The sequence below is a fragment of the Trachymyrmex cornetzi genome, unplaced genomic scaffold (assembly GCF_001594075.2).
Source record: "Trachymyrmex cornetzi isolate Tcor2-1 unplaced genomic scaffold, Tcor1.1 scaffold9, whole genome shotgun sequence".
Lineage (NCBI taxonomy): Eukaryota > Metazoa > Arthropoda > Insecta > Hymenoptera > Formicidae > Trachymyrmex > Trachymyrmex cornetzi.
The window spans coordinates 361700-375914 of NW_017300244.1; the positions used below are offsets into that span (position 1 = coordinate 361700).

A 14215-nucleotide genomic window follows, 5' to 3' on the forward strand; every position below is an offset into this window, starting at 1 on the left:
ACGAGATCGGCAAACGATAGCATCGAATAATCTCTTAACGAGGCGGTTGAATTAAAGGTGCATTTGAACTGAATGGATTATTATCATAGATAATTTACATGTACCAATTCCCGTCAATTTCCCCTTTTTACACTAATGACACAGAATGTGAAATCTGATTTCAGCATAGTAAGAGCAATTTTGCTGAAGAATCTACAAATTTAGCTACAGATACAGATCTGCATATAGAAAATAATTTTGTAAAAATCTTAAGCATGATGAGCAATGCTGTAAAATGTTTTGATCGATATTCTAGCAACCATATTTTTTCGTCCTACCTAATTATTTTGATGGTCTAGTAAAATTATTTTCAGATCCGTATTTAGCTAAATTTTTAGATTCTCCACCAAAATTGCTTTGTGAGGAGAAGGAAAACAATGCCTTATTTATTTCATCGTACACGTGATTCGAGCAATATGCATAGGCACGTGTTTAAAACGTAAAATTTTATTACACAAAAAAACATGAATAACAAAATTCTGGAAACTAAAATTTTCTGACGCGCGTAATGCATTTTATGTATTTATATTTATATGCAACGGTGCTCGGTATTTACGTTATGTTTTTTTACATTCGTTTGCGCGTCGTACTAATCTGAGAAAAATATTAAACTTGTTAATGCAGTAACCGGAAATACAAATAGCGACGTGAAAGGAGCGTGTTAGGCGTAAAGACGGAAACGAGAATCGAAATCGTGAAACGGGTTAGCCCGACAAAATCCGTGAAGTGCTAGCGAAAAGATTCCGGGCACAAAACGATCCTCCATTAATTAGCACCGGAGTGCTTTTTGCCATTTTCATTACCATGAGTACATCTTCGCCTCTTTTCTGCAAAGGCTGCGCGACCTGTCCCAGCAAGTTTACACATTTCCCAACTCTGTCCAAAAGTGTCTCCCGTGCATTTCAGTTGTTTCATGTTTTTTATTAATTTTTCATTGCGCTGACCTGCTTTTAATTAACGCATTCCCGTCTTCTTCCTACTTTGGCATATTCCATTGTTATAAAACGTTCCACGTCCTTTGAATATTATTATAATTATTATATCTAAAGAATTTTAGCATTTTCAGCTTTTGCAACGATGCTTTTTAAACTTTCAAATAAATTCTAACAATTCTGAATTGTCTACACAATATTGCTGTTTCTTGTCCTTTTTTAGAATTCTGTTTAAATGTCGTCACTCTTTTTCAACAATTTAACAGATAATTTTTCAAACTGGGAAATAGAACTGTCGCACAGCGTACATATATATATATATGTACATATATATATATATATATATATACGCGAGATTTTTATATATATATATATATATATATATATATATGTATGTATATTCAATTCGCGGTTAGGATTACAGCGCAGGAAAATCAGAGAGTTTGTTGCTTTAAATTAAAATAATCTGTTTTCAGTCGACTGTCTCTCGTATCGCCCTTTCCATTTCCCTCCTCCCTCGCTCGAGCTAAACCCGGTAATCACATTACCACTTACTTTTGTACGGAATCCTTGCTGTAGTTCTGCTCACCGTGCTCTTTTTGCACGAACGCAAAAACATACAAAACGCGTATTTATAGAATTGCATTACAGAGCTGTGCCACATTCAATAATAATAAATTCTATGGTTCGAATAAAATCACGCTCGTATCTGTTATTATTTGTCCGATACGTTTCCCGCATAACGCATATGATTCACGCATGTGCCCTTCAGGCAATGTCGTAAACGAGTTATTATTTATTGCAACGCACTGATATGTGGATAAATGAATATAATTTGATTTGCTAATTGGTAAAGAATAGCTTGATCTGTAACGCGTGGATGGACGTTTACGTAAATTAAATAATCCCGCGCAATGAAATCTGGAACAAGAATTTGCTGCATCGTAAATTCCCGGATAAGAGGAGGGGAAAAAAAGCACAACACTTCGCGGGGCTTTAAGCGATATACTATCCCACGGAGTTTCACTCCAACGCTTTAAAGCAGACCGATGCAGCTAACGTGTCAAAAAAAGCAAGTCCTCTATCATATTCGTTCTAAATGGAATCAGACAGATCGATATGTCATTCACGAAACAAAGTTTAGTTTTCATAGTTCATGTACTCGATAAATTGGAGAGGTCTTGTGTCCTGTAAATTGTCCTCCTGACTACTTCGGATAGAAGGAGAAGAGAGATAGGATAAGTTCTACGATGGAATGGATGTTCGAACACATCAAAATTTGATGCTGAAAAATAAAGACTCACTGAATAAGGAATTTTTAAGCACAATCATTCACGATCGAGAACAATGAGCTGCAGTGATTAATAAGTTGTAGCCTACAGTCGTGAAGAGATTAATTAATTAAACGTGGTGTAGATGATAATGCGATATTTAGCCAATGAGAGACAATGAATAATTATGCAATAAATTGCTATTTATTTAATTAATGAAAATTCAAGGATAAACGGATCTCAGAGAAAAGTGTCAGTGTTCTCGACATGATTGAGTAGCTATATCGGCTTAACATCTCGTTGAAATTGAATTAGGTACGCGAGCGAAGTGAGGACAAGTGGAAACATTGTTTTTCCCGACTTGTATTGCTCGATAAATTGACAGCGGTTTCCACCTAGCAGACATAATCTGCCGTTCTCTGGAGATCCCGACGTGGGTCGCAGGTTGCACGAAGGGCAATAGGGTCATTTCGTGGAGAAGGAGAAAACGGGGTGGCTCGCGCAACTTCAAGACGGGACAAGTAGCAGGTGACTAATGTCGGGAACGTGGAGCAGAAGGGAAAGGAAAGCCAACGAGGCGTCCTGAAGATGGGCGAGGAGAAGAAGGTGTTTGGAGTGTATATGATGCCGCTTAGCGGCGGGTGAACGACGAAGATAACGCACGTCTTCTCGACGACGGCGTCGCAATACGGCCATCTCGGCAGCTCTTTTAATTAAGTGGAGTCAGCTCGACTACCCGTGCACTTCTTCGGCGGCTGGTAAAAACTTAGCCGTGGAAGATATTGGGTTGTCGAAGAATACCCTGAGTGATGTATGGTAAAAGAGGGAAGGGGATACGTGCGACGAGTCTGCTTGAGCTTCGCCAGGTAAACGAAAAATATTACATAAATGTGCTCTTTTTGGCCCACGTATTTACAGGCAAAACTAATCGAAAGCAATTAATTAATTCCACATCGCACATATTTGCTGAATATATGAATATTATGTTTATTCCCGCGTATATCAAATGTAATATAAATTATTATTTTCAAATTGTAAACTTTAGTAAAAGAGGACAGTCTGGTAGCTTCTTGATTTCGAAAAACTTTCTTTCGCCCGATCATTTATCATTGTTAATAATGAACCGAATGAAATATTTCGAGTGACTAATTAGTCACCCTGATAGCTAATGTCGCCATCGCGAGTCTTCAATTTATTTCGATAGGTTGTTAGCGTCATTATTAATTGTCGACTGTCGCTCCGTACGTTTCTCCAGTTGCCTCCGTCTGTGCAAACAGTTAAGTTAGGAAAGCTTCAAGGGTTTGCAAGCTCAACTGTCTGGCACTCATTATTTCTCATCGTTCAGCAAGTCGTTAATTACTGTCTTCCGCTATATCCCGCGAAAAAGGATGGGAAAGCACCGGAGCTGTCCATTTCTACGAACGAACTTCACTTTGCTATTAATCCGGTTAGAACAACAGTGGCTTGGTAAACATACGCGAAGTTCTCAGAGTTCTTTCTTTTCTCTGTCAGCCTCACTTTCTTCGTTCTACTCAGTCCAAGTATTAACTTTTTGCATAACATGCTCAATTCTCTTCTAACGTTTTATTCCTCATCCTTACTTTCTCGCCTCTCACTAACAGCACTTTTATCTATAGAGATTACTTACTGCGAGAATTCACTTCTTACCTTGTTACTCCGCGCCAACCATCACAAATCGTTGGTCTGATTTCTTAGATAATAGCAAGCTAATCAAGTAATGAAAGTTACGCATGTACGCTTCCTTTTTCAATTTTTTTTTCTTCTGCACAGTCTTTTTCTTGCAAACGTATCGCAATATTTCGAGGGTATACACCGTTAAATTTGATAGGGTTAAATTAACTCAATGTGAGTCGCCATTGCTCCTACTCAATATATCGTTATTTTTTTACTAAAATGATAATTAAATTTGACACTATATAATATTAAATTAATACTGTGTAGTGTCAAATATAACCATTGTTTTAGTAAAAAATAACGATATTGAGTAGGAGCAGTGGCGACTCACATTGAGTTAATTTGATCCTACAAAATTTAACAGTGTAAGATTTGATAATTAATTGATTAATTAATTTTTAATTTTCCACTTTATAACATGAATCCGATTTCAAGGAGCGAACCATTGTGCATAATAAAGAGCTGGGTTTAATGTTATAGACCATACATCGTGAAAGTCGTGTAAACTGTCCACCGACGAGGACGGTAAACGCGCGACGTTAATAATTCTTGTTGTTCCGTAGGACAGGAGTCGGAGCGGAATTTACGACAAAGTTAGACATTCCGCGTTAGAACGAGGTGCGAAACATCTCTTTCGCCGGAAAACGTTTCTAGCGGGTTCTCCCACTACGATGGAATGCGACGTCAGAGAAAAATAGCGTCGCCTGTACGTGCATTACAAGATATTTCTCGTTATTTTTCGTATTCGTTCCGAGCATTGTATTGTAATGGGGAAAAATTATACGATGTCTGTCATGCATATAATTTATTTATCACTGTAATATAAAGCCCCTTACTAATTATCTCTATGAGCTTTCTTTTCATAAACGTAATTATCGTTATAATTACGTCAAGTAATTAACGCGTACAATTCCACGGTTTGTGTGAAGTGCCGGATAATCGTACAAGAATTCACGAATATAAGAGCGCATAACGAACAATCTCGGAGCGTTCTTTTAATCACCCTAGCACTCGTTTGCGTCTCTTCCTTAAAGGAAATATTTGATCGCCGTGTTTTCTCCTCTAGTTACGCGCGCGCTAGTACCTAAACCGACGTACGTAATAGGTACGTATAAGCTGTTTTGCGTGATTGCTCAAAAGCGCCGTAAAGTGACCTGGAAGCGCAGAGTAAATAGATGTGCACGTTCGGTTTATTAGAGCTAGAGACGAGACTCTCGGTATTAAAGTAGGTCGGGAGTTAGGCAAAGAAAAATCGCGATTGGAGAACAAAATTATCGTCATTTATCAAATTATTAATATCGCGATAATTTGCATCGCTGCGCACAGAATCATCTAGAATACTAAATTTTTGACTTTCAATTTTTGTCGTAGCATATTTAATGACACCTAATGATTGAAAAGAAGCAAGATACTTTGCATATTATACTGAATTGGACGGTAACATTTTCTGCAAATCATATACCGGAATTACATATTATTTTTCTTATAAAAAAGTAATTTTCCTTGTTATTATATATCTATATATTATTTTAAAATATCGATAAAATACTAATAGATTGCATCATCTCAAAGCGCTAGATGAAAAGAAATGCCGTATTACGAAGTCATTTCTAATGCACACAATAAATTATAATCTATATGATAAGAGAAAATCATTTTTCCAGAATATTTAACGATTTATACTATATGTGTGAATATATAGACAGTCTGTAATGACTTAATATTACGGCGATACTTAATTATGTGATAGATATCTTTACAACCTTGAGATCACCCTGTTGATCGTAGAAGTTTGACGGTGCGAGAGCAGCTTTGAGCCTACGGTTTCTATAGAAGATGAACATGATCGCCGCGAGCAGCATTACAATTACGGTCGTCAGGATGCCGATAACTAAACCGACAAACTGCTTCGATTCCGGCTCCTTGCTCTTATCTGGAACTGAGAAGGATACATATGTATAGAGTGTCTACATAGTGTATATATATATATTACATATAAATGAGTGGATGTGTGTATATGTAGTAAACAGATGCACCCGTCATGTTCGGGGATACGGAGGGATTCGATTAGCTCAACGATTAACGGTTACACTGCAAGCTCAGTGATCTTGCACATTGTCATTGGCTTAGGGACTGCGCTCTAAAGATAATTTACATTAATTAATCGTGACATCGATCGTAATTCCTGAAGATTTGAAACTAGCCTTTAAGTGTTTAAGCAATTATTTAATAGAATCGTTTCTGTTTTTTCTAATTATATTGTCCTACAAAATTTGACTTTTTTCTTGTCACTAATGTGAATAATTATTTCCGACGTATTTCTATCTGCTGAATACAAATCTGTTGGTAAAAGTTGGCTATTACGTCAATTTTGAGAAAAATTATATCAAAGAGGCAAAAATGACTATTTGGATGACTAGTTTTCAAGAAGTTATATATACTATATAGGCAACTATTTTTTTTAATTTTATTAATACCACATGAAACTATCAATTTTTAGCTTTAAAATGCATTTTGGTTCATTTCGATATAATTTTTTTTCCGAGATATAGAAATTTGAATATATATATATATATATAATTCTTTTCTCATACATACTCTATCCAACAAATAAAGTTTTTAATCGAAAATAATTAGTCTTATTCACTTTATTACAATTGATAAACTTTTAGATAATCGCGACTGTCGTTTTGAATCAAGCAAGTGGAATATCGATAGTAACGATAACTGTACTGATATAACAAAAGAATTTTCCATTAATAATATTTCGACGCCGCTACAGACAGCTGAACCGCGCGTGTACGTGATAGCGGATTCACTCGTCCATGACGCTTGCATCAAGCAACACGACCTATCACCGTAGATAATACCGCCGAGGTAACCTCACATAATGTACGATGGGACGATAATGATGATTGCGTTCATCACGAAGCTCGTAACTAGATCACGGTTGATCAGTGCCTGGCTGAACAAAAACAATATCCGCTGATGGCTTTCCTAGTTCACCGCAACAGTCTGATCATCGCTTGAGTATTTTATGAATCAATAAACGCATAAGAGAACAATCTAATAGTCACATTAAAACTTTTTTTAATTCCACGATCGGCAAACATTTTGTATTCATAGTTTTAATATCATCGAAGAGTATCAAAATGAAAATATTAAATACATTTGATTTTTCTTTGAAATAGAGGATATTAAAGTCAATCGATCAATAAATAAAGTCAATCGATCAAAAAATAATTATCCAATAGCGAGAAAGGAAACACATTCATCTTAATATTTCTTTATAAGAGAAAGAGTTATTCACGCACAGATATCAAAACTAATTGTAAACTTTATTTAACAAACTCTGATAAATTCTTCTCTTTATTTTTTTTTTCCAAATAAAAACATCAGAAAGAAGAGAGTTTAATTTTCCAGATAAAGATATATCTGCGACAAAAAATTTCCATTCTGTTTCATGCTCTTTTTGAGTTCTCAACATTTCAGTCTCGTTTCTTTCGCAAACCAATTTTGGCATAACGTTATAGAACACCAGCCGACAAGAAAGTATAATGTTATTCTTCTTAGTATATCGTTGAACGTCTGTTCCATTACTTCGCAGATTATTACCCGCGTTGGCGCACATTTGTACCTTTCTGCGCGGTGTAATATGTAATGAGTATTAGGTATACGTCGCGCTTCAAGCGAGAAAACATAAATACTTCGTCCTGTTTTCTTGCGCTTTACCTTGGGCGAATTTAACAAGCGAACACGCAAAGAGCATTGCGCGCTAGCAATGTATACAAATACAAACCTACATTAAACGAGCACGCGAGCTTGAACCTAGCAATAGTTACGAAGAAATTTCAGCAATTTCAACGTCGTCGCTGTGTGATCGAAAAATTTTGCGCTATGCAATGCGAGAAACGTCAGTGAGAAGAAAACGCAAATTAGTTCGATGTTCATCTTTAAGAATATTGAAATCAATTAGCATTAAAAGTTTCGTTAATGAATCTTGATCTCTTTTAACGGTATCTCGATACCGCGTTTCGACATTTCAGTCAAAGAAAGTTAAAGAATTAATCAGGTTAATTGCGCGGCTTTTGTGAGAGTAAAAAAAGCATTCGTTCTATTGGTTAACAAACTCAGCGTAGTCAAGGAACAAAAGCGACCGCTCTTTTTCTTCCGTGACGTTTCTTTTGCAGGTAATCGAGGACGTCCCTGGGACTACTCGATGTACTTTTTCGCACAGTTCTTTCGATCTGACGGGGTTTTCTAGCCTCATCGTCGCCGTTTTTCCATTAATTGCGGTGTAAGGACATCGCGTCATCAGAAAGAAGATTTGCTGAAGATGCAAGTTATTGGCTTTTTGACTATAATTACAACTAGAGTTCCAAATGTAGGATCAAACACAAATTATTTAATATATTTCAGATTCCTTAACATTTTTATTTAAGAAATTTTTACATTTTAAAAACATATATATTTATATATTTGCGTTTATTTTTATTAATCAAATTCAGTTTCAGATTTCTTAATTAAATTTGCAATTTATAATAATATTATTATAGAAAACTATATTAATTTTGTACTCGTTCATGAAATCTAGAGAACTTCATGATTGACACGTATTATATAAAATATTCCAATTAACATTTTTTCATGTAAATATATGGCTAGTAATAATCGTAATGATCCTTTTTTTTTGACACAATTCTTTTGTGATATATCGAGTTCATTGTTATAAAACATGACAAGGGAAAAAAGCGTCGGTGAAAAGAGCGTCAATTACGCGGAAAATTATGAACGTAGCTTACCGGTATAACAATGGAAAAATCGGACGGTAGACTTACAGGTGTTATCTTTGCTTTCCTCCTTATTAAAAGTAGCCTTCACTTCGTCTCTCTGCAGTGGACCCTCGTTATTTTGATAGGGGCTGCCGGTCGCCAGTACAATGGCGCTCTTGTTCTTCGCCTCCTCGTCCTCGGTATTGTTCCATTCGGAGATAACTGTGCATTCAAGATTAGAGGTAATGAAATCCGCGCTCGTCAAGCTCATATTAAACATTCAGGCGTAGAAAACATATATATGTATGTATGTATATGTATGTATCATATAGTGAGAAAAGCACTGTTGAAACTAACTGAACTAATTAATAACTCGGTAAATTTTGTGCTATAAAATTATCGATAATACACGATTAATTTAATAATTGTTAGAAGCAAATATAATTTTCGTAAAATTAGAGAGAAACATGCAATACTCGAAAACAAGTTGAATGTTACGCTTCATCTTCTGACAATCTCTCATGGAATCGAACAAATGTCCTTTGTGGCCGGTGTCGATGTAAAATTTCATTTGTATGTGGGATCGTTTTCTACGACATCGATCGTTTGAAAACGAACAAATATCGTGACCAGAATTTAATTCGTGTCACACGCAGCTGGAATTTCCCGTTAGGCAAACTGAAAATTAGTGCCGCGGCAGTTTATCGACTAATGGACACCAGAAAATATTCCAATTTTCGAGCCGTTAGACGCGGTTTGTGCGCGCGATTTATAAAAAGAAAAATTAATCGTAGTGGGACCCGAGCTTGCTTTCGGAGTTTTTGGCGCGGCGCGGTTCGCTCGGTGGAAAACTCGATGCCGCGCTAAAGGGAGGAACGGGTAAGGGGAGTGATATATTTTCCTATCGATGACGCGGCTCAACGAAGCGTTTGTGCGACGTGAATACGAGTTATGTGGTATACAGGTGACGAGGAACATTGGTCGCCTCTGGGCCGGTCGGTCCAACTTATCGCTCGTAGTCGAGAACGGGGAGCACCGGAGTACGTCGAATGATTAACGACATACCCACTCCCGCGGTTGGCCCTGGTGCAACGAAGCGACACGGAACTTTCGAAAGCTTGCATTACCAGAGACCGGCAGCTAAGTTCCGTCTCTCGGATCGTTTGAGACGGATTAAAAGAAATATTGGTGATCGATATGCGGTTTCGACGATGTTGGATTAAGGTAGCCATTGGGCAAGTTGCCGTAATAGTTGCGTTTTGCCGCTGCGGAACCGCGGAATCGACCTCCTTGACCGAACTTGAGAGATTATACGGGAATACCGGTTTCACGGTGCTACGAAATACATTGTCTAATTGTAAGCTATATCACACTGCGATGAGAAATGCGCTTTTAATTCGTGAAAAAAATTTATGGACTTTTTCGTTTCTAAAAGTTACAGCGAGCAGAAGAGATTACAGTTTTTATCCTAACTGTTTGTGTTTGTATTTAAAGAACCTAAGGCTCTCTCTTAAATAAGCTGCAGTGTAGTCGTAATAGCTTTACAAACTCATAAATGTTTAATAAAGTTTCTTATACAATTCTAATTCAGAATATTTCCTGATTGTCTCTGTTGATAGCGTATTTTTCGTTCTGTAATATTTCATGTACGAATTATCTCCAATCTATATAAAAATTCAAGTTATTTTCTATCAATTATTTTCTATTTTCTGAGCAAACACAACCACTGTTTCTAAAATAGCAAGAGATAGAAAAATGTTACATATTGAGAACAATTAACAATCAATACTTTGTTCTTGCTTGTGAGTTTGCGAAGAAGTTTGGAAAATATTAATTGGAAAGTATTAATTGTTGCTCGATAATATATTGACATAACACATTAATAGGAAATTAAAGTAAAAATTATATGTTGCATGTCTTGAGAAAGACACGTATAATTTCGTACAAATAATTTTCAAAATGAAATACGTGCAAGTTTTATGTGCCACTTGATATGGTGACAAAGAAAATCACTCGCTTCAGCGTTACGCTGCCGAAGTTATCTTTCTCGTGAAAGGAAAGAACAGCGCACTGAGAGAATGATTAACGACGGCTTCGCTCGTCTGGTTCGTGCAACATTCCGGCTTTTCGAGACAAAACTTTTTGAGAGTATATATTCGAATGTGTGCGTGTGTGTGTGTGTGTGTGTGTGTGTATGAATGTGTATATGTATGTGTGTGTGTGGCAAGTAAGTTTCGTTTCCGGTTTGCGACCACGTGCTCTCATTCGCACAACGTGCCGTGGATACTTCTGCTTTTTGCTTTCCGCGGTGCTTTAAAGTCGAGCAAACAACGTAGGACTAAACGATTTCGGAAACTTTAAATGTTTCTCACGGTCTTTTCTTTGGAATACGATACTATTGTCCGAGCAATTCCGATAGTAAATACGTATAACTGCGACAGATATTTTCCTCCCTTAGCGATCATGTTATATTTATTGTTAAGATCTAAAGCAAATAAGAGTAAAATAGAAAAAGGGAGAAAGAATGTTGTTGAATCTATAAGCAGCAAAACTGCGTTCATGTATTGAAAAGTAATAAAGTATATTTCAATACATTTTCATAACATTTCTGAAATATTTCTTCCCGTTATACTTCTGTTTAATCGATTTTAAGTACTTTTTTAATATCTATTTTATATTCTAAATCAGCGAAACTCTGACAACGAATTTTAGCCTCTAGAAAAACAGCCTCTATGCACAAAATAAGTTTATCTTATATCAATTTAATAATTGTACGTATCTATCGCGTGCAGTTTTCTTGAAACTACCGTCGAAATAATTTTTCTCTCCGAGCTTCGTGCGCACGAGCTTTTCGGGACCATTTTCTTTCTACCGTCTGCAGTATCACCGTGCTCATATCTTCGACGAAAGTATGTCACTTAAAATTGGAAATCGCGTTGGATCGCGCGCTCGTGATAAGACGCGCTTCGAAACTGTTCTATTTCTAGATTTCAATTTTCTGGACCGCCTACTTTGATTTTCCGTTTAACTAAAAGTGCGTCTATAAATGCGAGAGAGCCGCGGGGTAAAAGGCGTACCGCCAGACAATGTTTTAGCTTCGCCATTACTCTCGGTCGTTCCGACGCGACGCGAGAAACGCGCGCGAGTGTTACCGAAAGAGTAACACCCAGGAGATAAATTTCGACTGCGCGTGGGATGGCAGGAGGGAGGAGACGGTGAATCGATCTTTCTCTTACCTGATTCGAAGATTACCTCGCTGAGCATGATCCACCGCGCGGCGAAGTAGAGCTGCAATTTTAGGAAGCGGCCGGCGCGCGAATGCAGCTTTATGGTGACCTCGCGCGCCTGTTCGAGAACTTGATCGGGTATGTAAGAGAAATGGACAGGTTCGCCAGTAAACTGGTTGCCACCTGTGCCGAGATAGACCTTCGCGTACGAGAAAACCTGCCAAGCATCACAGAAATCATGTATACGTGAGCGATTTATGGGAAGATGACCAACTTTTTAAAAAGGGAAAAAGGGATATATAAAAAAAATTCGATGTGTTGTAATTAGATTAATTACATTTTAATAGATAAACATTTTTTATAATTGTTTTGTATAATGAAACACATGAACAATATTATATATTTAAAAAATCTTTAAAAAAGGATAAATCATAATCATGTCTTTATAATTTGGGACAAAGTTTTGAACGCGTTGTAAAGCGAAACGAAAAGATAAAATTTGGGTCGGTTGGTCATCTTACTTTACGAGAATGGAATCAAGCAATTGGATGATGCTCGAATGAGAGAAATAATCATGGACGATTGTATTGCTTCTTTGCTCCGAGGAAGTTTCTATCGTTCATAAACTCATATTAGATACGGAAGTATATGAAGTATTGTTATACAGCAGGGGAAATGCATGATGCTCGTTTTAGAGAGATAAGCCGCGCAGATGAAAATAATTCAGCGAGAGACATTTAGAAATTCGCTATCGATGAAGATATTAAGCGAACAGACGGCGCTGCAAAAATCGCACTGTAAATCGTAAGGAAAATGTTTTTAAAACCGCGTAAAAGCACGGAAGCATCGGCAAAGATGTGATCGCGAAATTTACGGTAGTTCCTGGAGCTCGTAACTTCCGAAATAATACCGGTAACAGCGCGAATGGCGATACCTGCACGTCCTTCGTGAAGTAATTGTTCATGTGTAGATGTATGGCAGTGAAGTTCCTCGAGTAGTCAAACTCGAAAGTTATTTCCACCGGACGTCCAAGCATGTTGGGTGTGTCGTTTCGCCAGCCGACCCATTCGTATCCTTGAATACACACAAACAAATTTTCGTTATAATACCTCATAGTTTTGGAGAATCTTGAAAAAATCTGGAGTTGTGCCTCCTGTCGTCGTTAGTTAAAATTATACGATTATAACCTGTTTTCACAATATAGGATTAAAAGTTATCAAGAAATTCATGAATGAATTGATGAATCTCTTGATAATCTTTAAATTTAATCATACCAAAGAAAATACTGAATTTTAATAAATATTTATTTAAGTAGTAATATAGTTCTAAGTAAATATTTATTAAATGTAAACTTATATTTATTTGGTACATTAATTTAATTATCATATTTTTTATTGAGTAAATATTTATTTACTGAAAGTAAAAAATTTACTTATTATTTAAAGAAATATGTATTAAAATTTAGAAAAATTTTTTCAATGCATATATTGTGAAAACGAATTTATAATGCTCTTGATTTTAAGTTAATAAAATGTTAAGGATTACTACAGAATTTATAGTGAAAAGACACTTTCGCCTATTCAAATCTCTTTTTAACAAAAGATCCATTAAAATCAATTTACTAGTGAAAAATTAATTCCAACATTGTGTATATTAATATATACGTAACTTTTATACGTTAAATCTGTGTTACGCTTTTTGATATTTAACAATAATTGAAGATTGTGTGTGTGCTATATTAAATTCATCTTTTACGCATGGAGAGAACGCATCCAATAAAAATTGTAATCTATGTATGTCACGTAGAAAAGTTCCGATACACACGTTTGAATGTAAAAAAAAAGTTTTATGTTGCGGGTTGTATGATACGGTAAACCATTTATAGGTGCGGTGCACGCACCTATAAACAAGACAATAAAATCTGTAACGCGAATAGTGGACAATTCGTGCGTGACATCGAATTTATTTGAATGTAGCATAAACGGAAAACATATGCATGAAAAACAAATATCTAACATTCCTATGGTAAATACATGTCATATATCATACATCAAATGCATATATAATGAGAAATACCATGATACCGATTTTAAAAAGTTACAACTTGTTAATGTTTAAATTCCAATTAGAGTTAAATAAGTCACACAAAGTACTAACCAGAGAAAAGAGCAGAAGTAAAAGATTCTATTTTTTCACTAAAAACCTAATAAAAACTGATTTTCAATGAGGTAATACTAAAAGAAGTTTCGTATAACTTAAAGTCTCTAGGGAAGTACCGT

General features: G+C 36.1%; 1 protein-coding gene across 2 annotated transcripts in view; it reads right to left on the reverse strand.

Moving 5' to 3' along the window:
• Ddr (discoidin domain-containing receptor 2) overlaps positions 1-14215 on the reverse strand; it is a 199333-nt gene that overhangs the window by 26803 nt on the left and 158315 nt on the right. For both annotated transcript variants that reach the window (XM_018520316.1, XM_018520315.1), the window contains exons 8-11: positions 12871-13010; positions 11946-12153; positions 8776-8931; positions 5701-5876 (exon numbers count right to left, since the gene is read on the reverse strand). In XM_018520316.1, the coding sequence (XP_018375818.1) occupies positions 5701-5876; positions 8776-8931; positions 11946-12153; positions 12871-13010 (680 nt within the window). The remainder of the gene's footprint in view (positions 1-5700; positions 5877-8775; positions 8932-11945; positions 12154-12870; positions 13011-14215) is intronic.